This window comes from Mastacembelus armatus, chromosome 16, assembly GCF_900324485.2.
Source record: "Mastacembelus armatus chromosome 16, fMasArm1.2, whole genome shotgun sequence".
NCBI lineage: Eukaryota > Metazoa > Chordata > Actinopteri > Synbranchiformes > Mastacembelidae > Mastacembelus > Mastacembelus armatus.
This window is the reverse complement of record NC_046648.1, coordinates 10919386-10946838: the sequence shown is the minus strand read 5'-3', so window position 1 is coordinate 10946838 and position 27453 is coordinate 10919386. Positions and strand designations below refer to the sequence as shown.

At 40.0% G+C, this 27453-nt stretch overlaps 1 protein-coding gene across 1 annotated transcript in view; it reads right to left on the bottom strand.

Annotated features, from left to right (window-relative positions):
• Positions 1-5532: 5532 nt before the first annotated feature.
• Positions 5533-27453, bottom strand: part of adgrb1a (adhesion G protein-coupled receptor B1a) — a 105946-nt gene continuing 84025 nt past the window's right edge. Inside the window, exons 23-33 of the mRNA XM_026293744.1 lie at positions 26414-26499; positions 24247-24306; positions 22091-22111; positions 17444-17542; positions 12167-12338; positions 11528-11623; positions 11396-11435; positions 9754-10415; positions 8018-8053; positions 7666-7824; positions 5533-5727 (exon numbers count right to left, since the gene is read on the bottom strand). Of these exons, the coding sequence (XP_026149529.1) occupies positions 5533-5727; positions 7666-7824; positions 8018-8053; positions 9754-10415; positions 11396-11435; positions 11528-11623; positions 12167-12338; positions 17444-17542; positions 22091-22111; positions 24247-24306; positions 26414-26499 (1626 nt within the window). The remainder of the gene's footprint in view (positions 5728-7665; positions 7825-8017; positions 8054-9753; positions 10416-11395; positions 11436-11527; positions 11624-12166; positions 12339-17443; positions 17543-22090; positions 22112-24246; positions 24307-26413; positions 26500-27453) is intronic.

The window sequence follows — 27453 nt, the reverse complement described above, 5'->3', positions numbered from 1 at the left end:
CCATCTTCCTGATGTACTTATGGATCTTTGCTGTTTCGTCTCGGATGGTGGCTCTGACACTTACCAGTCCTCGGCCTCCTTCCTTCCTCTTAGTGTACAGTCCCAGGGTGCTGGATTTGGGGTGAAACCCTCCATGCATTGTGAGGAGCTTCCTTGTCTTGAAATCAGTGGCTTCTATGTCCTCTTTTGGCCAGCTTATTATGCCAGCGGGATATCTGATGACCGTCAGGGCGTAGGTGTTGATGGTTTGAACCTTGTTCTTCCCATTTAGCTGACTTCTTAGGACTTGTCTTACTCTCTGTAGGTATTTGGCCGTGGCGGCTTTCCTTGTGGCTTCTTCTTGGTTCCCATTTGCCTGTGGCATTCCAAGGTACTTGTAGCTTCCATCAACATCCTCTATGCTGCCTTCTGGAAGTTCAACCCCTTCAGTCCTAACAACCTTCCATCTCTTTGTTATTATTTGACCACACTTGTCCAGTCTGAATGACATTCCAATGTCGTTGTTGTATATCCTGGTGGTGTGGATCAGTGAGTTGATGTCTCGCTCACTCCTCTGCTCTCAGGTCCGCCAGCCACTGGGCATTGGTGTTATGTGATGCGTCCTTCACCCATATGGTTTTCCAGTATTGTTCAGTCTCCAGCCTTGGTGGGTCTGCTCTCATGTTACTACCCTGTCACTGGGAGTACACTGGGAATGGTTCAGTGGAGAACACCCTGTTTATTCTCCTTGCTTCTAATTCTCTGGTATACCTTTTTAGGCATGTGGCCAGGGCTGTGAGTTGTTGCTTGGCAGTCTCCAGGGCCTCAGCTATGGACAGATTGCTGTACTTCTTACCCAACTTCATCCCACCTCTCTGCAGTACTGCTAGTTGGATAACTTCTCTACGTGTTGCCCTTATTTTTGCCTCCAACCTCCTTCTCCATGCAGGATACTGCTCCTTGGTGGTTATGTTTATTTTGTGACCAAGCATCTCGAGGATTACTGTTGCCGAGGTGTATATCAGCTTGTTGGTCTCAGTAATGGTCACAGTAGGGATTGTTCGTAATGCTGCATTCACATCTTCCAGTAGACTTTCAGAGGGTACTTCACTTAGTCTTGGTAACTGTCTACGGAAGTTGTAGGTGTCCATCTTACTCGCGATTTTCAATCTCAGGTCAGCTGCTCTTGTGTTGAGCGTGTGGGGGCTTGTTATTGGGGCTTGGTACCCAGTCTAGGATGGGGATGGTACTGTTTAACCCCTGACCTTGCGTCCTGGCTCCCCCTTGCCGTAGCATTTGTGTTGTGGATGGCCCCAAGCGATGGAATACTTAGTGAATATCTCAGGCAACAGAAGCCCGATGCAGAGGATGAAGAGCAAGAACCATCATGGCATGACAAACCCCTGCACGGCATGTACCACCGACAGATACAAGAAGTGGCTGATATCAAAAAGTACCGGTGGCTGGAAAAAGCTGGACTGAAAGACAGCACAGAGGCACTGATCGTAGCAGCACAAGAACAGGCCCTGAGCACAAGATTGATAGAGGCCCGGGTCTACCGCACCAGGCAGGACCCCAGGTGCAGGCTGTGCAAAGATGCCCCTGAGACAATCCAGCACATAACAGCAGGTTGTAAGATGCTAGCAGGCAGAGCGTACATGGAACGCCATAACCAAGTGGCCGGCATAGTGTACAGGAACCGAGTACTCTGTGCCGAGTATGGGCTGGAGGTCCCAAGGTCAGCAGAAGAAGGCCGTAGTGGTAGATGTAGCGATCCCAAGTGACAGCAACATCAGAAAGAAGGACAATGAGAAGCTGGAGAAATACCAAGGGCTTAAAGAAGAGCTAGAAAAGATGTGGAAGGTGAAGGCAACAGTGGTCCCCGTGGTAATCGGCACCCTCGGGGCTGTGACCCCCAAACTAGGAGAGTGGCTCCAATAGATCCCAGGAACAACATCAGAGATCTCAGTCCAGAAGAGCGCAGTGCTAGGAACAGCTAAGATACTGTGAAGAACCCTCAAACTCCCAGGCCTCTGGTAGAGGACCCGAGATTGAGGAAGACACACACACCACCCATAAGGGTGAGATGGGAATCTTACACAAAATCTCAAAAACAAAATTCTCATCCTACCATGACATGACATGTAGTTGGTACAGTCTGATTGACTTCTTCCTGTATTCTTCTTCCAATTCTGCATCCTATATGGTACATCTTTGCTGTGGTTCAAACAGATAACTCCTAAAAAAAAAAAGAATTCTGTCTAAGCTGTCTATGGCCTGGCGGGAGCAACAATACGCCCCTGTCGAGACCATGTGTTCTAGTTCATGCAGTTAACCAGGTGTCCCTCCTGAGACCACACCTTCAGCCCTGGCTTCGTTTCCACCTGCAGGGCTGTCCTCAAGAGTCCTCAAGAACAGCCCTAGTTTTCAGCTCTCCTTAGGAGTCCTCCACCCAAAAGACTCCTGATCCCTGCTCAACTTCAAAGCTGACATTAGACATGGTCACATGAGACTGCTCATCTGCCTGTCTGTATTTTGGTAGGCTTTTTCAGGTCCTGATTTCTAGCCTTTTCACCTACTCTGGCCCACCTTCTGACCCCTTCCATCCATCCAGCTCGTCATGGACTTGTAGGGTCGAATTCAGCCATTGGGGTTGGGGGTTAGTTAGTCAGTTATTCTGAAGTGTTTCCATTCAACTGTATAAGTATGCAGTTTTAATCACAGGTGGTGCGCAATTGTAATTGTTACTCCCATTTACATCTCAATTGCAGGGTCACAGGAGAGAAGAGGCTGTGACCTGTGACAGTGCAGCACTGTTCTCTGGCCCTAGCTGTCCAAGTCACATCAACTGGTGCAACATTGAAAGAGGGAAAGAAAAATTTAAAATGACTACTTACTTTAACTTTTTGCTTGATTTCCTACTTCATAAAGTAGTACCATGTGGCTTGGGGTTTTGTTACAATAATTATATTGTGTTTGTTGATCACCTGGCCTTTACTGCTATCTGTAATTAAGCATGTTATAGTGTTAACTTTATGTTAATGAAAACCAAATACAAGCTTTTAAAGCATGTATACAGTGTTACTCAAAAACTAGCAACTGAATAAAAATGCCTCCTAAAATCTGCTGGCAGAATGGATGAAAAAAGGTGTAGATACAAAGGTAACTGGTTACCCAGATGCTGTGGCTCTACTTACATTGGAATCTTGTTTCATCATTTGGCCACCTGATCAATAGCTACTGATAAAAAAAAAAGCAACAGTATTTATATCAGAGTGGTGCAGTGTCAGAGTCAAAATAAAACCAAGGTAGGATCTCTGTTGATCACTGTCAGTAGCACATTTAGACCATCTGCACATATATGTCCGACAGTAACTCAACTACTGACATTACTAATGCTTTTTGTCTGTTATAAACTTTTCATACAATACAGACATTGACTGAAAGTTCAGTAAATATAAATGCAAATTTGTGGAAATTGTCTTATTTTAAAGACATATTAAACACTTCCCAAGAGACATAGTGTAGAGCTGCAACAAAGAGGCAATTAGCTAAACTCAGAATAAAGACTGGAAACAGGGAGAAACAGCTAGCCTTCTGGAGTTACATGGTAGACTTCTTTCACAGTGATCAGTGGGGTGCCCTTAAAACCAAATTGAGTGCAGAAAATCTTCTGAAATGTTAAACTGTTAATTCAAAGGGAGATTCTGAAAATTTTCAAAGAAGAATTTCCACAATCCTCCTTAAAAATAGAAGCTCTAAAGAGGTTGAATTCAGCTATACATTATTTTGTTGTGCTATTGTTACACTATATTTTTGTATGTCATGACACACTGACTATAACTGGTACCGTTCAGCAAATGTGACCTGACGCCAACAGCAGGAAAAACACTTCTCTAACATTAGATTACATGTATTATGTTGAATGATGTCACACATTTATGAAAACAAGAATACAGGTATTATATAGATATGATTTTATTAGAAATAAGACACATTCATTTTGTGCTCTGAAAACTGTACATTAACAAAGAGGCGACCCCATTAAAATAAAAAGGTAGTGAGGGGAGGTGGAAGGGGTATGTGGCAGAGTGGGTGGGAGTGCAAATGAGGGCATCAGAAGTTGGAGGTCAGGGGTCGGCGAACAAGGGTTTAACAAATACAGATCTGAGGGAGTGACCGGCGGTGATATCAAAACACACACTGTTACATTGCGATACAGAACACTCGTATAGTCCAGTACCTTGAAAGGACAGGGGGAGGGGATGGAAGGATCAGTATCAGAATAATCATGTTCATATTTATAATAATGATAACAACTATCCCCAAGCACAGTAAGAAAGATATTTATAGGCTAAAATCCATTCTGTAGAACTCTGTTGAAATAATTACAATGCTGTACATCAGGACTCCAAATGAGCCTTGTGCTTTCTCTGTGTGCAACCACTATTCCTCACACTAACTCTGCCTTGTATATATCATCACCTTTTATCATCTTACCATATATATTTATAGATATATTCATTCATCTTCCATTTTTAACACACACATACACACACAAGTACCTTTTTCCTTAGCATCTGTGAAACACCCTCACATTTTGCATTTACTGTACTGCACCAAGCCTGCTTGTACATTAAGAAACCCAAAGAGCATGTGTTTGTTGAACGTGGCTCCTTCAGGATGCACCAACATCCATGCTGTCCCCTCAGTGGATGGCGCTGAGGTTGGAGGCCAACCAGGGCACAAAGCCCACTGGCCCACTCTTGTGTCTCTGAGGTGTCCCACTGATGAGAAGGCAACCTGCCACTTTGGCTCAGGGTGACTTATTTGATTTCCCTCCGCCCCCTCTCATTGCTTGTCTCTGCGGGGTAGACCTATCCCCATCTGGATCGGGGGGCACTAAAAAGGACTGGGGTGAGTTATATGGGGCGAGGGGACAACAGCACTGAGGGGCACAAAGGTGTATGTTTGGCAGTCTGCCTCCTCAAACTGTTCACTTTCCCTTTTGAGGTTGATGTTGAAGAAAAAAATCAAGAGGCATCTCAAGCTGTGTGCAATATCAGTGTTCATCAGAAGAAGGAGAGAGTAGAAGCAACAATACTCTCTTAAAAAAAGAAATAATAATGATTATTACATTGTAACCATTTAATACGAGGGTAAACATTGCATGTTTACCTTTGCTATGCTGTTTATTACACAATGCAGATATAGCAGCTGAATCAGCTGCTTTGGCAATCTGTCTACCCATTAGAGCCAGCATGGTTTATGAGACCATATACAACAGGATGACCAGTATTTTGTCGACAAAAACACAGTGCAAACATCAAATGAAACAACATAGAAAGACACCATGTTCCCGTTCTCTCTTTAATTGGTTATATTGATTTTCTTTCCTCCTCACCGTTCTCCCTTCTCACGTTCTTGAAGTGGGCTTATTCCAGCTTTTGAGTAGAAGTACATAGTGTAGCAGGGCAGTGTGTGTGGTGTGTCCGTTTGTCTGAGAGCACTGGAAAAAAAAAAAAGTTGTCAGTGCGAGGCCAAATTTCTGGGTCACACCTCCGTTTGCAGGTCCATGATCTCCTGGCCCACCAATGGAATGGTGGCACTAGTTTTCTCCCACTCCACCGTCTGCAGCTCCAGAGGAGAGGCCGCCACAGCCTCCAGGTCCTTCCTCACCCAGGATGGGGGGGAGTGGGTCTTCCTGATACCCTCCCACGCCCTCTTGCTTGGGGTCTGCAGCTTGTCCTGTTAAGTAGAGGACAGAGGAAGACAGCTTGTTTGTCTGACCTACTTTACCTCATAACTGCTTCTTATTTCTTCAAGGGATAGCTCGACATTCGAAAACGTTTTTGGTTTCTTGTTGAGAGTTCAGTGAGATCATCACTGCCAGTCTTGTGTCTGTGGGTAAGTGTGGAGATGGAGCTTAGTTTAGCATAAAAACAGTAGGAAAGTGATTCTGGAAAGCTTGATTCTGTCTGAAGTTAACACACTGTGTCTCATTAGTTGAATCCATACATACATAGAAATAATAAAAGAGTAGAAGTAATAAAGTTTTGTTTTGTTTGTTTCAAGGGAAGTTGGGAGAGGAATTACTGGCAAATAACATCTGGCAGCAATGGCTACCCCCACCCCCTCTCTGGTTAAGCTCCAACATTTTACACACCGACATAACAATTGGTAAAAAAATCAAACACATATTTTCCAAAATCTCTACTATTCATGTAGATCTCATTTGACAAAGCCCTATGAAATGGATGTGAACTTGCAGATTCAATCTATAGCATAGTATATGCAAAACAATCTAACTGGCTATGCTAAAAAGAAATGGGATTCAGATATGATAGATATGATTGTGGCTGAGGCACATCCTCAAAACACATCTTGTACCCAGAATGAAGAAGTTGATCTCTCTGCCTCTTCCATTTTCTGGGGAAAAAACTAATGCTCTGTGAATCTGCTGGATTATCACAGACATCTTATTGGGCTCTGAAAGTCAGTGTCAAATTGCTGTAGCTTAGATATGGTGGAAGTGAAGCTGGCCCTAAGTCAGAGAAGACCTAACTCCAAAGCTGGAAAACAAATGGAGCTCAGGGGCTTCTGCAGCAGAAGGAAATAGAAATCAACTTCTGCCATGGAAGGACTGCAGCTACAATGCCAACATGACATTCCCCTTTGTACCTGCTAGTTTCCAACAAATCCAGTCCCAGGCTAGTTTCCCCTTGTGTAGTAATAAAAGAAATTGCACAAGTCATCAAGTCATTATTTAGCTAGCTAATTTCTTTTCAAAACAAAAAAGTCTAAGAATAATGCCCTGAATCTCAACATAGTCCTATTCATTTCTGCAAAGACAATGTTAGTTGACGGGCATTTGGGGCTTTGTAAGGCTCGGATGGGCATGAAACTCAACTGTGTTACAAAATATAGGCTCTTTAGTTCTCTGATGTGCTTGGCTGGCTTCATATCTGTTGCAGTAGTAGTAAAGGTCAATGGGGATACTGGGTACTGTAATATTTATGTATAGCCATTTTCCAGACATAATAGCCATAACATAACCCTGCATATACTTTAATTATCATAGAGACTTGAGGATCTCATTAAAGTAAAGTTTAAATTGGAATTTACAGTTCCACTGTGCTAAACTGAAAATACCACTTACAGTAAGCATGGGGCTGGCCTGACAACTACCTGAGCAGTGTCCTAAAGCCATTCCAAATTTTTGCTTTACTTTATCCATTACTGGGTGAGTCTTTTCTGCTCTTTTTACAAACATATGTATTTGAAATAGAAGACATGCAGAGCAGTAAAAACGGCACCATTAGACTCAGAGGTGAGACATTTCTGAGTAGTTTACTTTTAAAAATAACTAAATTCAAATACTGACAATACTATCATGACACCAGGAGCAGAACATTAGCTCGTGTTTAGCTGGTGCTACCAGCTCAACATTTGGAGTGGCACTGCATATTTGTCTGAGCTTGTATGCCCACCCACAATTATGGGTCTAAATGCCCCCAACAGCTAATTACTCCTGGCATTACAAACAGATAAAAAAAAAAAAAAATGCAGTCTTTAAAATAGCTGCACTTATAATTAAACAGGCAACTCCACTAATGATAAGAGAAAAAGAGAAAAGTTTAGATATAAAGGGGTAAGGGCAGAACAGAATAAAGTTAAACTCTTTACACTCATGTTGGTCTTGTCGCTGCTGGTAGAGGACACACTCCATCTTTTGGCAGCTTTGGCGTCAACAGGTGGAGACTCTCTATCCTTGTCTGCACTGTGAATCTTCCTGTTCAGGTCCTGAAACATGTCCTGGTGGCGTTTCCGGGTGTGCATTATCTTCTACACAGGAACATTGCACGTTACGTACAAGGTAAATAGCACAGGCTACCATCAATCCTACTTTATCCCGTTAATTTCACTAATCTCAACACTAATGTATGCAAACATCCAGAGGACTGCATAGCTAAAAGACATACCAGCTTTTTGGTGTAAGTCTAAAAAGCTCTGTAGGATTCAAAGAGACTAAAATTACCTCAAAGTCAAGCTCTGCATAGCGTGATTTTCGTCTCTGGCGGGGGGGAGATGAGACAGAGAGATTAAAGATGTGTCTTGATATTGTGCGACATGTGAGCAGACAAATGCTCAACCGTTTTGCTGCATATTTCCACATCAGCCAGTCAACAAAGGGTGTTTCTTAGATTCAGAGGAGAGTAGTGAGTCATGAGGCAGGAAACAAGGTTTGCTGCTGGTCATACTGACCCTGTTGGCACAAGTTTGCAGTTAACAGATTGTGACCGGATGACCTTTAAGTCCTCCGTCACGGAGTGGTGAAGGAAAACCTGACCTTCAGGCTGCTTTGTTGCTGTGGCAGCTGCCGCCTCACACGGCATTATGGAAGTGTGTGTTTTGCCCTGAAGTAAAAAGACACCAGCAGGAAGAAGTCCAGGCTGTAGTGTGCTGATCACTGTCTCAGCTCATCCTGCCACTGCTGTCTGCACAAGAAACTAAGTGAAAACTAGCCTTTTTAAAGGTTCTGTCCTCACACAAAAAGCTGGGATATTTTCTCGTGATGCAGTATTTGCTGCAAATGAAATAACTTGGCTTCTTCCTGTATTATTAGCAACAGAGAGGATGACCTCAGCATATAAGAAAAGTAGGACAATGCTGCCCTGTGGAGACCTCATTAATGATGCTTTTTATTATTTTTATAAATTGATATTCAGTTTATTGATGTATAGCTCCCTAGTGGACCATTTCTGTTAATTATTTCTTCATCCAGCAGAATGCACTAATGTTGTGTTGGTAAAACACAGCTTGTGGTGAAGTACATGTCACAAAGATCTATCTAGAACAAATTTATAGAATATCACTCCTTACTATAGTTTAATATATGAATGGCTGGGCTCCATGCCAACTATGAGATAAAACGAAAACTCTTAATGTCCCTGTACTAAGAGTTTGATAATGCAGAGGAGATATGAGGAGAAAGTGATGTTTATCACAATGATACTACTGTAAATTCTCCAACTAAAGTCAGTTAAAAACACAAGCTGTATCTTACATGGTAAATTCAGCATAATATCCATTCTCACTAATTCCATAAGTGCAAGTGATGATTTTTTTTACTAACTTTTTTTCCCCAGTTAGTTCTACTTTTTTGTCAGTAAAACTCCACTTCCTGCAGGCATTTCACATTAAAGGCCTTTAAGGAAAAAACATAGTGTGCCTGTTAAAGAAGTAAGCTCAAAAGTTTAAATGAACATAGAAATGATTGAATTATGTTTAGGATAAGCGGGTATAGATAATGGATGGATGAATTCTGTTTTTTAATACAAGTATATTCCTGTTAAAAACTTGAATGAAGCAGTAGAGTGGTCAGCCTGGCATGAAATCCAAAAAAAGGAATGAATATGGTGTCTTATCGATTGGCGGCTGCTGACAACTAGAAGCATTAAAAGCAAATAAGCAAATTAAAACAGGAGCAGATAAGAGGACATGTCTTGTTATATAATGTTATAAATGAACACTTAGAAAATGTTAAGCAACAAATTAAAATCTTCCATTTAAATATCACCCAGCTTCAAATAAAGGCCTGTTTTCTGCAGTGGAAGTAATACCTCAAAAATATTTGAGAATTTATGGTAAGTAGTAGCTATACAAAACACAACCCCACATGTATGTGTTATTCTGAAGTTATGAAGTTATGAAGTATGAGGCTGACAGTGTATTACTATGACATTAATATAATAATCAAATTAGTTGCCTTACCTCCAGTGAACTCATCGACAGTGTTGAGACAGTCTCACTCTTGGACATCACACCAGAGTTTCCAGAGTCTCCACCGTCACACACACTGTTGGTCACCTGGGAATCTCTGGGCATCTTCTGCAGGTTGTGCGAAGGTGAGTCTCTGTCAGAGCATGACACACTGACCTGGTCAGCAGGAAGGGTCTTCAGCCCAAAGCCAGGCACTGGCTCTCCGCTGGCAGGGTTAGCCAGGTGGATGAGCCTGGTCTGAGGCAGCTGCTCGATGCTAATGTTATACTTGGCTGTTTGCTCCTCTTTCCCTTTGGCTGGCTTCAAGGTGCCTGTGTTGTTGGTTGGTAAAATGACATACCCTGGTCCTTTGGCAGTACCCTCAGAGCTGCTGCCCTCACCATTCCCTCGAGGTAGCTCTCCATCCAGCTGCTTGAAGAGCTCTCCCTCACAGATGTAGATGGATTTGGCACCCGGTAGCTCAGTGCTGATTCCCTTAGTGGCACCTTTCTCCCTGCGTAACGTCAGAGTGTGGCTGGTGTAGTCTGCCACATTCTGGAGGTGAACTTTCGCCATGCTGGCCGGCATTGTGTTAAAGTTAGAACCCTTCTGAAGGGCAAGGGTCCCGGAGGAGGCCTTTTCCTCCCCCTGGAGAGATGAGCGTTTCATAGTGCCTGGAGGCAACACAAGGACAGAAAACTTTCTCTGAGAGGAGCTGAGACTAGATCCACCTGCTTGTGGACCCTGAGGCAAAAATGAGCTGTGGGTCCTTATTGACTCCACCCTCCCCTTTCTTACTGCACATCGCACTGTCTATCCTGTGGTGAAAAATAATGAAACATAGTTTTATTAACTCATTCTGGTTTATACCATGCTGACTGCTCGGACAAATAAACTATAAAAGCACCTCGACCTGCAGTACATGGCTCCCATCATGCCTACCTTCCCCAGTCTCATTTCACCATAACAATTGTTGCCTAACAGTTGTATGCATCTCCCATGTCCAGGCTGGTAAACAACATCAGACAATGCTTTATCCACAACACTAAATATCTCCTATTCTCCCTAAGTCTCCTCCTACTTGATACATGCAAAGGAAAAAACAAAAAAAAATTGTTCTCTCTGTTCTTTTTTGTCTTTTCTCAATTGGGTCTGTCTGTGTCTCAATAGCTATTCTGCTCCAGATGCTTTTCTTGATATCCTGTCTCAAGAGATAATCAGATTTTCACTCCCAGCGGATATCAGAGCAGAGCCGGTATCTGATGCTGCACTGTCGGGAGAGACTTAATTATACAGTGGCAGTGAAGGAGAGACTCTGGCAGCCCCATTTATCTGCATATAACTGCTCAACACACGTTCATCCCACTCCCATCAGCCAATGCTAAACTGCATTATGCAGCAGTAATGCACTGTATCTCTTGTCAAAACAGCTCCTTGGCAAAGGGAGGCTGCTGTGATGTTGATTGTAGGCATGACTGCAGTACTGAGGGGAACATGCCTCACATCTGTTACGACAACGCTAAGGAATTTGAGGCAGCCAAAATACAGAGAGGAGGCACAAAGAGACATCTGCGGCTTTTTGAACAGCAGTCCCCAAAGTCAAATCAAATGCATACATAAACACAAAGTCAAACACAGTCAACTCAGAGCTTACCTGATCTGCAAGCCATATCAACATCTTTCTCAAAGTCAGTCTGAGAATAGACAACAATAAATACTGTATAAATATAATGTATAATTGTATAGTTTCATAAGAAATCATACGAGGTAACATGTAAATTCATACCATGAGCTGAGCATGGCCATTCTGGAAAGATCCTCCCGAATCTCCATTAGCATCCTCCTGCCGGTCAACCACTCGACACTTCACTGCCTCCTGAACCTATAGCACATTAAGATCATAATCTTAATATGAATTGAATTAATAAATACATGAGTTCACAAACACTGAGTGAGTAGATTTTTATAAACATTGCTAAAGGTTTGCACTCCTATAGCAACCAGCTTCTAGGGTGACTTATATGTAGTAGTTAATAGTTAGACTAAAAACATCTGGTGTACAAGTTAGTCCTGATGGTAGCACTACATTGGTCATTAGACATGTAATAAATGTTATTAAACCATAGAAGTGTGAATGTGCTAATGGACTGTTGTAGCCAGTGGTGTCCCTGCATCCCCACCAAAACAACTTTTTAAATTAAACTATGATGACTGTGTCGCTCAAGGGCAAATGTATTTTGATGGTGATGCATTTTTGTAACAGCAGAAATCAAAGCAGAATGTATATAGTACTAAATTCTTCTGCAAAGATGCTTTACTATAGTTCATCTCATTTGGAGCCTGACTGCGCTCATACAAATTTTAGCATTGGTAGGTAGTGCTAGAGCTGAAACTAAAAGCTAGAGGTGAGCTTGTTTTTATTGACCTCTCTGCGCAGGATGCAGTGCACCATGACAATGACAAAGCCTTCCAGTGAATCAAAGACAGCAAAGAGGATCTGGAAAAGTGCAGAGCGTCGATCAGTGATGGCAAGGACGGCTGACATCCATGTGAGGGCCAGGAGGGGCAAAACCACACAGGAGCTCCACAGTGACGCCCTGCAGGACGGGATGGGAAATGCAGTCAAGGACAACACTCCTAAACCTTTGTCAACATGACTGACAGGGTAAGATTGCACTGCTTTCTCATATAATTTTCCTTTAAATAAGATATAGACTCTCTTCTATGAAAAGCAATTCCAAGGCAGTTTCTTTCTGTTTCTAACATAAAAAGGAAGACAACTTAATGCTTAACACCATCTGAAACTAATCTCCTACTTGCCATGAAGAATTGCCTACACCGTTAGCAGACTGTTAGCAGCCTTCAAGTCTAACCATGCATAAATACATAACATCACAACAAAGAAGTACGCTATTATCACAAAAAAACATACATCCATTTTCTGCAGATATATATGTTCAAAATTCACATATATTACATGCATGTATGTTTAAGATGCTTCAGTCAAACCATTGAGGATCCAGTGGCACAGGAAAGAGAGGGAGGAGCAAGGGTGAGCAGTGGGGAAAACAAGTGTAATGAAGCTGAAACAGAACGCAAAGACGAACAGAAGAGACAGAGCAGAAGAGGACAGAGAGTCTGGAGAAGTGTGATTCCCCACATCCATGCTGTTGCTCCCATTTTGCTGCTTGCTTTCCTTGTTTTTTTGTTTTTTTCCTGACCAAATCTATTTGTTCTAAAAAGTAATAAACAAGAATAATTGCAATTGTCACTGTGTTAACATTTTTTGGCCTGTTAGAATATCCCAGAGGTAGATAAAGCATTTAACTCCTCTGCCTATGTTAAATTGTGTGTTTGAAGCCAGAACAGTGACAGTAAAAAAAACAAAAACAAACAAACAAATAAACAAAAACAATTAGCAACAATCTTCTGACTTTCAATTAGTACCTTTAAATGCCAAAGGTTTTTCCTTTTTAAAATCAGTTTTAGATTTTTGTCACATAGTTTTTGGTGTTGAGGGAAAGGCTGTGAGGGGCTGGACTAAGTCATGTGGTTACTACATGTTCTGCTGTCCAGTCTGACTAGTATGTTGTCAACATTATCAGTTTCTACTGATAATGTGGATTGTGGATATTTTTATCATTCTGATTAGTGACAATGCAAATTTTACTATGACAAATGTATTAAATTAATTATCTAAAATGTAATTACACACTTGTGTGGTTCCATTAAATGTTAAAATGGCTTTCCATAGATGACACTTGCTGCCTAGCATGACTGTAGCATGTGTTCATCTGGAGCTCCCACACAGCAAGTCTGTTTTTTCCCCACACAGTATTGGTCTGGTATGCAGTTAGTTTTTGCCCTTCAGAGCCCTTCCCTCCGCACCAAAACAATGACAGAAAAGTAAAACTGAAAAAAAAAAAAACAAAAAAAAAAACGGCATCTTTAAACACTGACATCCATTGGGAATCAGAAGATTGGGGGGAAAAAGCAAAACAACTTTGGCTTTCAAAAAACTTCATTAACATGATCAAAAGCTGAAAAGATTGTTTCAATTCTTTTTTTCAGCAGAAAAGCTTAAATGTTTTTTTTTTTTTTGTTCCAGTGCGAATTGTCACTGTTCTGTCTCCATACACATGCAACTGCATTCACATTATTTCAATCCAGTTTTGACTTTTTTGATCAGTTAAGCTGCTGTCAATAAAATTTCAGTCAGACATTTTACATTAAAAATCCACTTGGAAAGAGAAGGGTTGAACTACTAAAATGCTTTTAATCTTTCAATTCTAACATCTGTGTGGGATGTGTGCTGAGCAAGTGATTAACAAGGAAAAACAAATAAATGTCTGTTTCTTTGAAATCACTATTTGAGAATGTGGTATCATAGTTTAATAAACCTTTGAAAGCATTGGAATTGCTGTAAATGGTCTAATGGAAGGTTTTATCTTCAAAGGAACAATTAAAATGAATGGATATATGGTGCTTGTGCTGCATTCATGCCACATGAAAACACCATACTACAGTCTGACTTAAACTGTTTACATCAAAATCCAAATGGTAATCATGACTAATATATGAGGCAGGTGACTGCACCATTTGGACAAAGCATTAGTAATCAAGAAATGGTGCCACAATTGCTACAAAGCATGCCCTAGGAATATCTTCATTATTTACTATCAAGATAATATTGCCGCTAACACAACAGAAAGTGGGATTTATAAAAATATGTTAACATTCATTAAGAAACCGCCTTCGACTCCAACAATTTAATTCTAATGTTTCAAGTAGAATTACATTAGAATAAATCATTTTTAAAGCACATCATCTAGTTTCCATTTACAAGAAAATGAAGACCACAAAGAAGCTGTAATGAATGCTCTACACTATCTTTATAAAAATACCTAGTTCAACCAATGGCATTAAATTGGTTTGGAAAAATGCCCAAAGAATATTGGTTTGCTGACGTTGGCCAGTTTTTTCCTTGACCTCATTTGAAAGTTGATATATGCCATGATATCAATCCTTTATCAGAGGCTTTTCTACCCTGCCTAAAGCAACATTGTGAAAGATGTTCTCAATACCTCAACAATGATCTTTGTGTTAAATTGGTCACAGTTAAAGATGAAAATTGGCATAACATATCATTGCTGCATCCAAAGGTACAATTCTGGCTAATTTTCAGTCTGGTCCTTGTTTTCCATCATTTATGACATCAATTATTTGACTGTAGACCTAGAAACTTCATCAATTCCAAAAATGCTGTTCTTTAATACAATCCAATGGGTAAAGGAAACATTGACTAGAACACAAACGTGAACAAATGTTGACTGAGGCCTGCCTATGTTATTTGGTAAGAGATACTGCTATCTAAATAGGAACAAATACTTAGGAATGAAATGGAATTAGGAGTAAAAACAAAAAGGCCAGAACAAAATTGGCAACAATAAAAGTGACAGGACCGTGGTAAACATTATTATTTGAGGACATTATTATTTTAGGAACATTTTTTTCATTTTAAGCAGCGAGAAAATACTGGGATAAAAAGTGAGGTAATTCGGACAGGATAAAATCAACTACAACAAAAAAGCAACTGTAAAAAGATGGAAACAAAACAATAAAACAAAATGTCATCTGAATATTTTAATTTTTTTCTATTGTATTTAGATCTACTTATATCATTAAGCACCACATCGTTTAGAAAAAATTAAATGCCATAATGGCTGGATGAATGGAGGTGAAAGTGACAGGATCAGGTTATTTACACTGTAATGTGCCTCAAATCATAGTGTGAAATATCTACAGTACAGCATGTGGGAGAGTCTGTCTTTAACACATAATTCTCTGTGTTTGAACATATTGTATTCGTTGGACTACTCACAAGCAGGAACTTGAAAAAATAAATTAGTATTTGAAGTGTGTGAAATGTGCCAGTGATGTCACATTAGAGGTTGTGAAGTTAAATGGTGTGTATTAATTGTTCAGTCACAGCTATTTAAAATATTAAGGGGCTATTTGGAGGTTGTAGTTCGTGGAATGTAGCAGAGCATCACTCACTGCAAAAAGAGGTACATAGCTCCATAACTGACCTCTATAATTGTGATCTGATTAACACTGTAGCCACAGGTAGAAAACAAGGGCACAGGTTGAAAAAATATGGACATGATCCAGTCACTCATAGATCACGATCACAGTGTCACACACACACACACACACTCACACACTAACACTAACAAAGACAATAAATGTGCATTAGACTCCTCTCTGCATCCATGACCTTCTTAGCATCTGTCCTAACTAGCCTTCTCACTCTAATGAGCTCCTAAAAGACACAAATTCACTCAATGTCATCCAGTCATCAAACACATACGCATAATTATTCACATACAGTTGCACTCAAAATAATTTAACTCCCACTGCAAATTAGGTGTACTTTCAGTTGTTTGGAATGAACAAATCAAACAAAAACAAATTAAATAGCTCAACACAAGTAATGCTACAAGTGCTTTCTCAGAATTTAGTAAAATGCAACTTTTAATGACTTCAGCAGTCTCAGACTTATTCAATCCCTTCATGACACACATCTTCAGTACTTTGTAGAGCACCTTTTTGCTGATATAACCTGCTGCAAATATGATGCATAGCCAGACACCAGCTTCTGGCACAATTCCTGTGGAATTTTTGCCCACTCCTGATTGTGCATTGGCCTCCAGTTCACTAATATTCTTGGGTTTGTGTGCTCCAACCACATTTTTCAAATTCTTTCTTCTAGACATTCTCTATGGGGTTCAAGCTTCAGCTTTCTCACAGACATCATGGTGTTTTCTTCTTCTACTATGCAAGCTGAAATCTTAGTACCTGTTGCCACCAAGTCTCGCTGCAGGTCTTTTGCAGTCACTCAAGGGTTTTTCTTTACCTTCCTTCTGAGAAATCTTGCTGCAGCTCTTGATAGCTTCCTTTTCGTACTATGTCTAGATAGTGTAGCCACTGTTCCTTTAACACTGAACTTGGGAACTATGCTTAAAGTGTTGTCTCTAGGAACATTCAGTGCCTTCTCGTTCTTCTTGTATCCATTTCCATGTTGGTGAAAGGCAACGATCTCTTACCTTTTTTGACAATTCTGTTGACGTAGCCATATTTCTAACATGCAATGAAACATGACACACAACAAACCTCTGGTTAGTTCAGGTATTTGATGTGTTCCTCCTCAAGCGCACCTGGTGCAACTAACAAAGCCCTTCACCAGGTGTGCTTGAGAACACCTGATTTACAAATGTGTCTCTTATGAGGAATTCTTTTCAGAGGGTTGAATAATTTTGAGATGGCAGAAATTAAAAGTTGAAATTTGGGTTGATTTAACATAACTTGTGTTGAGCCATTTAATTTGTTCTTGTTTAATTAGCAAACAACTGAAAGTGTGTAAATTCTGCCACTTAATTTGTAATGGGGGTCGAATAATTTTGAGTGCAACTGTATATAGAGTGCATTTAACACATATTTTGCTTTCAGAAGCAGCACACACGCTTCAGGAGCCTAGCATATTGAGTGAAATACTCTCTGCCAGGGCATCAGGGAGAAGAAAAAAAGACAGAAAGATAAAAAGAAAAGACAACCAATCAGAAGAGGGAGAAGAAGGGAGTCTTACAGTAGAGGAGAGAACAGTGGTAAGAATAGTTAAGGAAAAATAATTAGTGGGACTAACATGGCGTTACTGGTAGCTGTGGTGGAAACGTCAGCCGAAGAGATAACTCCACACTTGGCACATTTGAGCGTCATATTGTACAGTGGCACTGTCATCTGACTGCAAAGTCAAATTAACACGCTGTAACATACACAAACAGATACAAATGCACCTATACACAGACTCACACGCACATAACAATCACGCACACAGTGAGTTACAGTGTTCTCACACAATCTCTCTCTCAGGGCTACCATCCAGCTCAGAGTTTGTGTTTTGGGGTTTACCTGTGTGGGTCTCTGGGGACAGGGGGAGATGGGACCAAGACAGCCATTGGTAAATACTTAATTTCACACTCTGATGTTGGATTCTCTTCACAAATTACTGGCTTGATGGGTTGAAAGAACTGGCACTCCTGTCTGAATATTTCATCAACCTAGCCATTTAGTTGCTTGATATAAATTTCCAATTTCATGTGCTTCATACACCTCTTGAGGGTTTACATCTCTGCTGCTCTGACTGTGATGATGCGCTCAATGCATCTCAGCCCTGGTCATCTCTGTGCTAACTGGTTCTGTTCATTTTTCATTACATATGGGAAATGATGAGCAACTGCGAGGAGGAGGAACTATCAGTAAGAAGAAATACCTTTGAGACTAGGAGCTCCCCAAACTTCATAACTCTAGGTCATTTCACTTTAAGACTTAGATACCCTTTGCCTCTGTTTGTCCAACTTGATTCATCCTCTAGGTCTTCACTGTGTCATTCTCAAGTAAAGAAACTGTTGAGTGTATATATGTGAGTGACATCAAACCTCACGTTTAACTATTGATTTTGTAGAGTGTTGAAACATTTCCTGCTTCAAAATTCCATTACAGCTATAGTGCTGGAAATATCAGCCCTAGATGGGATATTCTCAAAAATAGCACTAAACTGCAAAATTTACCCCTATCATGGTTTTAGAGTTTAATGAATTTACTGAATATGGTAGGCTTTTTATATGCATTTCCACCAGTACAAATCTAATTAAAAAAAAAACAATAAATGATTTGCCGTTATGACCAGTGAATTCTCCTTCCAATACCAAAAGCTTCCAACACCCCTCAGACCATCAGGGTTCCATTCATGTATAGCCCTCTTCTGTTGTGGTTTGATAAAGACTGATTATATTGATAAGCAATAAACTAATCTGTTCCCATATGCCCTTGCGGTAGTCAACAATTAAAGCTGAAGAGCTGAGGGAATCGATTTTTGTACCCTTGGAAGCCAGGATTAAAAATCAGATAATGGAGGAAATTCAATTTTAGGTAAAAGGGCAATACAGCTGCTAAATGTAAGCTGTAGGCAGTGATATTAAAAAGCAATCACACGTTTTGAAATAAAACATCAATTCGCTTGACTTATAGACTGAGAGGCAAAAAGTGCATCTGGGTGAGTGAGGTAAAATGTATGAAGCTAAATAAATAAATATCTACAATGAACAAACACAATCTAGTCCTTGAGTCAAACATTTTCAACCTTTCATACGCTTTACAAGTTGTTCTAAAGCTGTGCCTCAAATGGAATGCTAGGGATTGTTGATTGCTAATAGTTTAAGCTATAAAAAGCCTTCTCATCTAAAAGTTCACTGTTTAATAACCTGCTATTACAATCTGTAAATACATTGGCTTGATGACTGAAACCATTTAAGCAGTTTCTTAATGAGTGAAGAATTTTCAGTGCAGAGAGGCCTGTCTCAAAAGTGTGGGCAGACATCCTGTTGCAGGTACTAATGCAATATTAGATGCTGCAGAAATTATTTGGCTCTGTTAAAAATGTTTTGCATTAGAACCTTGAAAAATGTACATTAAGAGAGGTGACTGAGGGGTGGGGGATCGGCATCGAAAAGGACAAAACACATTTTTTCTAGCCTGGAAAAACAGTCTACTAACATATAAAAAAGCTCTCCGTAAAGCCAGAACTGCATACTATTCATCACTAATAGAGGAAAATAAGAACAATCCCAGGTTTCTTTTCAGCACTGTAGCCAGGCTGACAAAAAGTCACAGCTCTGTTGAGCCCAGTGTTCCCTTAGCTCTCAGCAGTGATGAATTTATGAGTTTCTTTACAAATAAAATCACAACTATTAGAGATAAAATTCAGCAGATGCTTCCTATACCTGCAATAAATTAATCTTCTACTACAGTAGCTCTTGAATCATCTGTAGGACCTCAGTTATGTTTAGACTGCTTCTCTCCCATAGATCTCTCTGAATTTACATCAGTAGTTGCTTCATCGAAATCATCAACGTGTCTCTTGGACCCCATCCCGACTAGACTGCTTAAAGACACCCTGCCATTAATGAACTCATCTTTATTAAACTTGGTAAATTTATCTCTAGTATCAGGCTACGTACCACAGGCCTTTAAGACTGCAGTAATCAAACCTTTACTCAAAAAGCCTAGTCTTGATCCAGGAGTCTTGGCTAATTATAGACCAATATCCAACCTGCCATTTATTTCTAAAATCCTAGAAAAAGCTGTTGCTAAGCAGCTATCAGACCACTTACACAGGAATGAACTATTTGAAGACTTTCAATCAGGATTTAGAGCACATCATAGTACAGAAACAGCACTGTTAAAAGTCACCAACGATCTTCTCTTAGCCTCAGATAATGGACTTGTTTCTATACTTGTCCTCCTAGACCTTAGTGCTGCATTCAACACTATTGATCACAACATCTTATTACAGAGATTGGAGCATGTGACTGGTATCAGAGGAACAGCGTTAAAATGGTTCCAATCCTATTTATCGGACAGATTCCAGTTTGTTCATGTCCATGATGAACCTCCCACTCGAACAAAAGTTAGTTATGGAGTTCCACAAGGCTCTGTGCTAGGACCGATTCTGTTCACCCTGTACATGCTTCCTCTAGGCTATGTCATTAGGAAGCACTCTATTAATTACCACTGCTATGCAGATGACACTCAGTTGTATCTATCTATTAAACCTGTTAACACAAACCAGTTAACCAGACTTCAAGCCTGTCTAACTGACATAAAGGCCTGGATGACCAGTAGCTTTTTACTTTTAAACTCAGAGAAAACAGAAGTCATTATATTTGGGCCAAAAAATCTCAGAAATAACTTTTCTAAAATTATACCTACTCTAGATGGCATAGCCCTGGCCTCTAGCACTACTGTAAAAAACCTTGGAGTTATTTTTGACCAGGACATGTCCTTTAACTCACACATAAAACAAATCTCTAGAACTGCATTCTTTCACCTGCGCAACATTTCCAAAATTAGGAGCTTCCTGTCTCAAAATGATGCAGAAAAACTAGTCCATGCATTTGTTACCTCAAGGCTAGATTACTGTAACTCATTACTATCTGGATGTCCCAATATCTCCATAAAAAGCCTCCAATTAATCCAGAATGCCGCAGCCAGAGTCCTGACAGGAACTAGCAAGAGAAATCATATTTCTCCTATAATGGCTTCTCTTCATTGGCTCCCTGTAAAATATAGAATAGAATTTAAAATCCTTCTTCTTACATACAAATCCCTTCATAATCAAGCTCCTTCATACCTTAAAGACCTCATAGTACCATATTATCCCAATAGAGCACTTTGCTCTCAGAGTGCAGGTCTACTTGTGGTTCCCAGAGTTTCCAGAAGCAGACTGGGAGGCAGAGACTTTAGTTATCAAGCTCCTCTCCTGTGGAACCAGCTCCCAGCCTTGGTTCAGGAGGCAGACACTCTCTGTACTTTTAAGGCTAGACTTAAAACCTTCCTCTTTGACAAAGCATATAGTTCGGGCTGGCCTCAGGCAACCCTGAACCATCCCTTAGTTATGCTGCTATAGGCCTAGACTGCCTGAGGACCATCGGTGCACTGAGCTCCCCTACCCTAACCCCCCCTCCTTTCCCTTCCCCTCCCCTCTCTTCCTCTCCTCCCACCTCATGTATATTCCACCATTGAATGTCACTAACCTTGTGCTCTCTCTCTCCCCTAGTTTGTGCTCTCTCCTTCTCTCTCTGTTCTCTCTGTACCTTCTGCAGGTGTACCTGGTCCTGGAGCTGTATATCGCTGATGTGTAGTTACTGGTCCCACCAACCTGCAGTGTCTATCTGTTGTTTATTGTTGCTGTTCTTTTCTCTCTCCTCTATCCACTCACCCCAACCGGTCGAGGCAGATGGCCGCCCAAACTGAGCTCGGTTCTGCTGGAGGTTTTTTCTTCCGTTAAAGGGAGTTTTTCCTCTCCACTGTCGCCAAGTGCTTGCTCATAAGGGAATTGTTGGGTTTTTAGTTTTAGTTTTTGTAAAGTGCCTTGAGATGATTTGTACTGTGATACAAATAAAATTGAATTGAATTGAATTGAACATTGTGTCCTCTTTTGTCCATCACGGAGAGAACTACAAAGAGATGATTTCATATTACTGTAAGGTCAGAACAAACAATGAAATGTCATGTCAAACTGATCAAAGAGTCATGTGCAACCAACAACAAACAGGCCTGAACAGCCTTAACTTAGTGTACCTACATTTGTCACCCGACCATAGCCTGTGAAAATGAGAACTTTTAACTGCCTACTGTGTGCAATACATGGAAATGCTACGATCCAAGGTCACTGTGAAAGGTGGATTTCACAAAAATGGGATGATTTTAAATACAGATTTGATAAAAGTACCAATTAACTGATAAATGTATGCTTTAGCTTGTTCTGATAAAGACATTATGTGACCAAAACATATAGAACCCTATTTTATAAAGACAGACCTGATTTAATAAACATTATTGTTCATCACAACTGGGCTCCTAATTAATGCTGTAAATTTCCACTGGTGTGATATTTAAAGCAGAACTACACCAATTTTACACATAACGAGGAGAGGAGAGAGCAGAGAACAGCCTACATTTGATAAAAAGTAGTATAGTTATATATTGCCTCAAATGATGTCACTTGAGCCAGCACTGAATAGGCCTGGGGAGGAAAAGAAAGTGAAAACATCTCCATTGGCTCAATAAGGACAGCCAAAGGTGGACCATGATAAATAGTTCCAGACACTGGGAGCTAGTAGCAGAGCTGCTGTAAAGCTGAGCTGTTTTCAACATTTTTCATCATTTTTCTAAGGTAACAATTAAAGTCAGCTACAAATATATTGCCTATATAAAGGAGTATTGAAACATCCATACAAATCATAGAATTCTACCCACGGTGAAGTAACACCAAGTACATAAACTCTTAAAGGTCACATTAACTCATCACTACATTACTGAGCTTAGTGGGTATATATTCACATCAGTGCATACCTGCTTAATTTTAATTAAATGGGTGAATGGATGGATCCCCATTAATACTTTCATTAAGACTTTGGGCTGGGCCAGAGGGCTACAAGTTTGAAACTAAAAATCATCAGGGGGTATGAAAAAATGAGCTTTCTAGACCTCTGCAGGCTGTTTCTCATCTCTATTTGATGGTAGCAGCTAAGTGTTAACAGCTTAACACACCTGTCTCTGACCAACATTCACTGGTTGAATTGAATTACAATGTGGGTAATGTACACACCATCAATTTTCAGCCTTTTAAACTGCCCAACAATATTTTTAAGAGTGCTTTTTCCACTGCATGGTGTAAGTCCCCGTTTCACCTTGATTATTCCAGGTGAGATGACTCTTCCTAATTAATCCTGAATTACAAAAGCTTTTGAGTTTGAGTGGAAACACTGCCTGCATATATTTACATAACCAAAAATGCATATACAGTTAAGTGTTGAAGAGATGACAGCTATCCAGCTTCAAGACTTGCAGAAGGATAAGAGATGATAAAATGATTCATGTATTGCATCCATAGCCTATTTGACACAGATGCAGATTATTTAAAGGCTTACACTAGGGAAACTGTTGAATCAAAAAGTGTGACAAAATGCTCCTTACCCAACATCCACTTAGTGCTTCGTGAAATGAAGGGGGCGATAGTAGAAGACTACCTTTGTTGGATTTGATTGGATATATTAAGGGCAACTTTTAACTGAGATAACGTAATTTTTCTCCTAGTTACCCTTACCTGTTATCCTTTAAGGAGCATACTGTAGATCATGTGGTAACATGGACACTTGAGCCAGTTCCACTTGTTGATGAAGAGCATGAGGATGCAGCTAAAAGCTCAAAATGCTAACAAAAGAACCTTAATCTGAGATTTCACTGTCACAAATACTGATAGCAATGAATTTCTATTCACCACTCTTAACTCTTAACAGTTTTGATTGAAATCTACACATAATGTGATGAATTCGATTTTTGTTGTATTATATGTGTTTCTTAGTGATTAGTGATTAAAATCAAGCTTTTGAGGACAATGATGTCTGAGCTTGTGCCACATCAAATAAAGAAACAAAATCAGCAGAGAGAACATGCTGACATGCTGTTGTTTTTGGTTGTTTGTTTTTTGTTTTTAAATTGAAATAGCAGTCTCAACAGTCCTCATCTGAAGTACTCAGTCGAAGAATATGAATGCAGAAATAATCATGACTATCATACTAACGGCACACACACACAGACATTCCCTCATCATTCAACTGCTGCAATTACAGTAGCATTTGTTAATGCTGGAAAAAAGTCTCTCTAAAAGCATCAAAAAGTTGTCAGAGGCAGTATTGTGTTATGTTCTAGCCAACTAACAGGATGTAGCATAAATTGCAAGGTTGATAGTGAAATAGAGTGGTACATAAGCAGGAAGTAATAGTAAGCCAATCAGAGTTGCTAGAGGAGTCAGCGGTTTGGTGATGGGCAGGGCTGGTAGCCATACATTAAGAAAAGGGTGGGATGGGCAGGTATTATTTTTACCCAATCACTGATGACATGGGAGGGGGCTTCTGAGATTGATGTGTTCCTGATTGGAGAGCCCTGAGTGAGAGAGAGGGGATTCTGTGCAAACTCAAACATGACATTTCAGACAGCAAAAACAAATACAGTAGAACAGAGAGATCACTGAAGAAAGCGAACATTTTTTCAGATAGAGAAAGAAAACATTTGAATGCACCTACAATGCCAATGGAGACAAAACAGCTTGTGGGGTAAAGGGGAGCAGGGTGCAGGTGTGCTCTGCGGTTTTAGCATTTCTGTTTTTGACTCAAATCATGAATAGTAATATGCAATGACATGTTTGCATAACCATACTAGTATTTTAGAAAATGTGCTTGTTTGCTTCCAAACCCGCAGTCTAATAATGCAATTGATCCAATGTCTGTGTAGAATTTAGAGGTGTCTTAAATAGGAAGCCAGTGGAAACAACCTAAACCAAAAGTTTAGTGTTAGCAAAAAAAAAAAAAAGCTTGTCACATATATACAATGACTTTTAAAATGATCTGAGCTGCCACTGTCGGTCAAGAAATAACACTAATATAAACAGCTTCAAAATCACAATATCTTCTACTGCGCTTATAATTTATTTATTTATATTAGTTATTGCAATGATGTTGGTATTTTATATCTAACACACTGTATATCCTTCCCCAGCCTTTGCCTGCTACCCTTGAAGGTGTTGAACCCACATGGTGGTGGCCTCACATTTTTAATTTAGTTACTCTGGGCTCAAGCTCTAAACAGCCTCCATGCACTTGACTGTTATCCCCTAACAGGTCTAGAGCTGCCTCTTGTTTTCTAATTCTGGCTCAGATTACACTTTCCTATCATAGATATAGGGGACTACGTTTAGCCTCTCACCTGGTTCTAATTTGCCTTAGAAGCCACTATCAAGAACCCTACCAAATTACACTGCAATAATGTCATATTTAAACTTGAGGGGTAAGGGAAAGGTATTTAACACATTAAATGCTGCACACTGAATGATACAACATGGTTGGCTGCTGGGTTTAAAGTGGTGCATTATTACATTTCTGGAATGCCTGCAATATTCAGTGTGCAGACTATTAGTGCAGACTTGTATGTTTTACATAATGCTTTTGTCCTGCACCTGTACCCAATTGGGGTACGGGGTTCACCACATACTAGCTGCTTCGTGGAATGTTAAATCTGATATTCATCAGTTTATGCCGATACAAAGGTGCACCTTTATCCGAGCAATGACAGACACTGACAACACTGGGAATTAGGACATCATTGTACTCGGCACAAAATGCTATGATGGACATTGCTTGACAACCATGATGGACATTGGACTGCAGGTGTGCGGGCTAGGTCTATGTAGGATTACACGGAAAATAATGAGCTTAATTGTATTGTCCAGTAAAGTAGAAAACTAGTTTGTTGGGTCAACACTATCTCTTCACTGTAATGAATGTCTTTGCCTTTATAGTGAAAGCAATTTTGAAAGAAACTTACACCTACATCTTCTGTACATTTACCCATTTGTTCTGTTCATTGTGATAACACTGTATTGAATGGTTGAGCTCTCTCAGTCACAACACCATCAAACCCAACACCATCACCATATATCACCAATATCACCATATTCTATAGTCTCAGCTGTTACAGTACAATATTTCATAAGTGACAACTGATTACCAGAGCTATGACAATCAAACCAACAAAGCTGTGACAAACCACATTTCTCCTTGCATTTATTTCAGCAAGGTCTTGCCCTGCTTCCCTTTACTAGAAACAATCAAACGGGAGAAAAAAAGACACAGCTGGATTTACAGAAATTTACATGAAGAGCAACACCTGCAAACAAAGAGCAGCTGGAGGAAAATGTGACACATTCAAAACTTAAAAGAAAGCAATGAGGTGAGTCATCATCTTGCTGAGTATGTGCAGGACCAATAACCAGACAGCCTTTCCCACATTTTTATTCCACGTGTTTTCACATTCTTTCTGACCAACATTTAGCTCTAAGTCTCAGTCTATTTGCTGTATAATAAAATACAATTAAAATTGAATCAGCTAATTTGTCATATTTTGGAATGACAGCCAAGAATACCAGCACACCTAGATAAGCTATCAGTCTGGTTATAGGTCACTGTGTAAAATGGATGTGTAATATAAGGCATACCCCGCCCTCTCCTTTAGTTTCATATCAGTAATGCCGTCTTTGGACACCAGTTTGTTAAAAACGAGAATCCCAATAACCATGTTAACCTGCCAAAGAGAAGAAGCACAGGATTAAAGCAGAGCAAAGACATAGTTCACTACTTCAGAACATGCAGCACTGTCCTGACAATGGATGGTGATGACAGCTTTTGTTACAAGATGATGCCTGCAGCATGAACACAAATATGATCACACACACTAGCTGTACTCACTGTTGGTGGTGTACTGTAAATACTATGACTAAGACATCTTTAAAGTTAGTGACAAAAACTATCTTGCACTCAATGATGTATGAGAAGTAAAAATAGGTGAAAGGAGGAACTCCTAACATATAAATTAATTTTTGATTATAGATGGTGTGCTGAAAAAAGAAACTGTACAATATGAGCTGTGTGAAATCAAAGGCAGGATGATACAGTATATCCTTGACGCAGTAATTCCTACAATTTTAGAGCTTTTCTGCTTCTCAGAATGAAGAAGAGGCCTTCAGTATGACTGCCAATTGGAGCAGTAGCTCTTTATTAAAGAAGCAGTGTTGGTACAAAGGGCACCCAAACCAAGCTGTTAACTTGTAGGTGGGAAAGAAGTGGGAAGTGAATCACTGAAACTGTAGCCAATGGATTTGATTAGTGAAACAAGAGGACACAAAGTCACTGCACTATGTGTTCTGTGATTTACCTCAGATGTAGGCTGAACATGGGGGGAGCAAAGGTGTTATACAATTGTATGTAAACATTTGGGTAAATTGCATGGTTTTTTTTTTTCAGCAGCAGCAGCAAACAGATAAAACAAGGCTTTCTTCAAAAGGCAATGCACTGTTTGAACAATAGATAAAGACAGTTCAATCCTGTTTTTACATCTCAGGAATATTATCAAAATTAAAAATATTCTCACCTTTGCTCACCTTGAAAACGTCATTCGTACTATTATTCTGTCCCATATAGATCACTGCAACTCTCTATACACTGGGCTCAACCATAAATCTATTGCTCACCTTTGTTC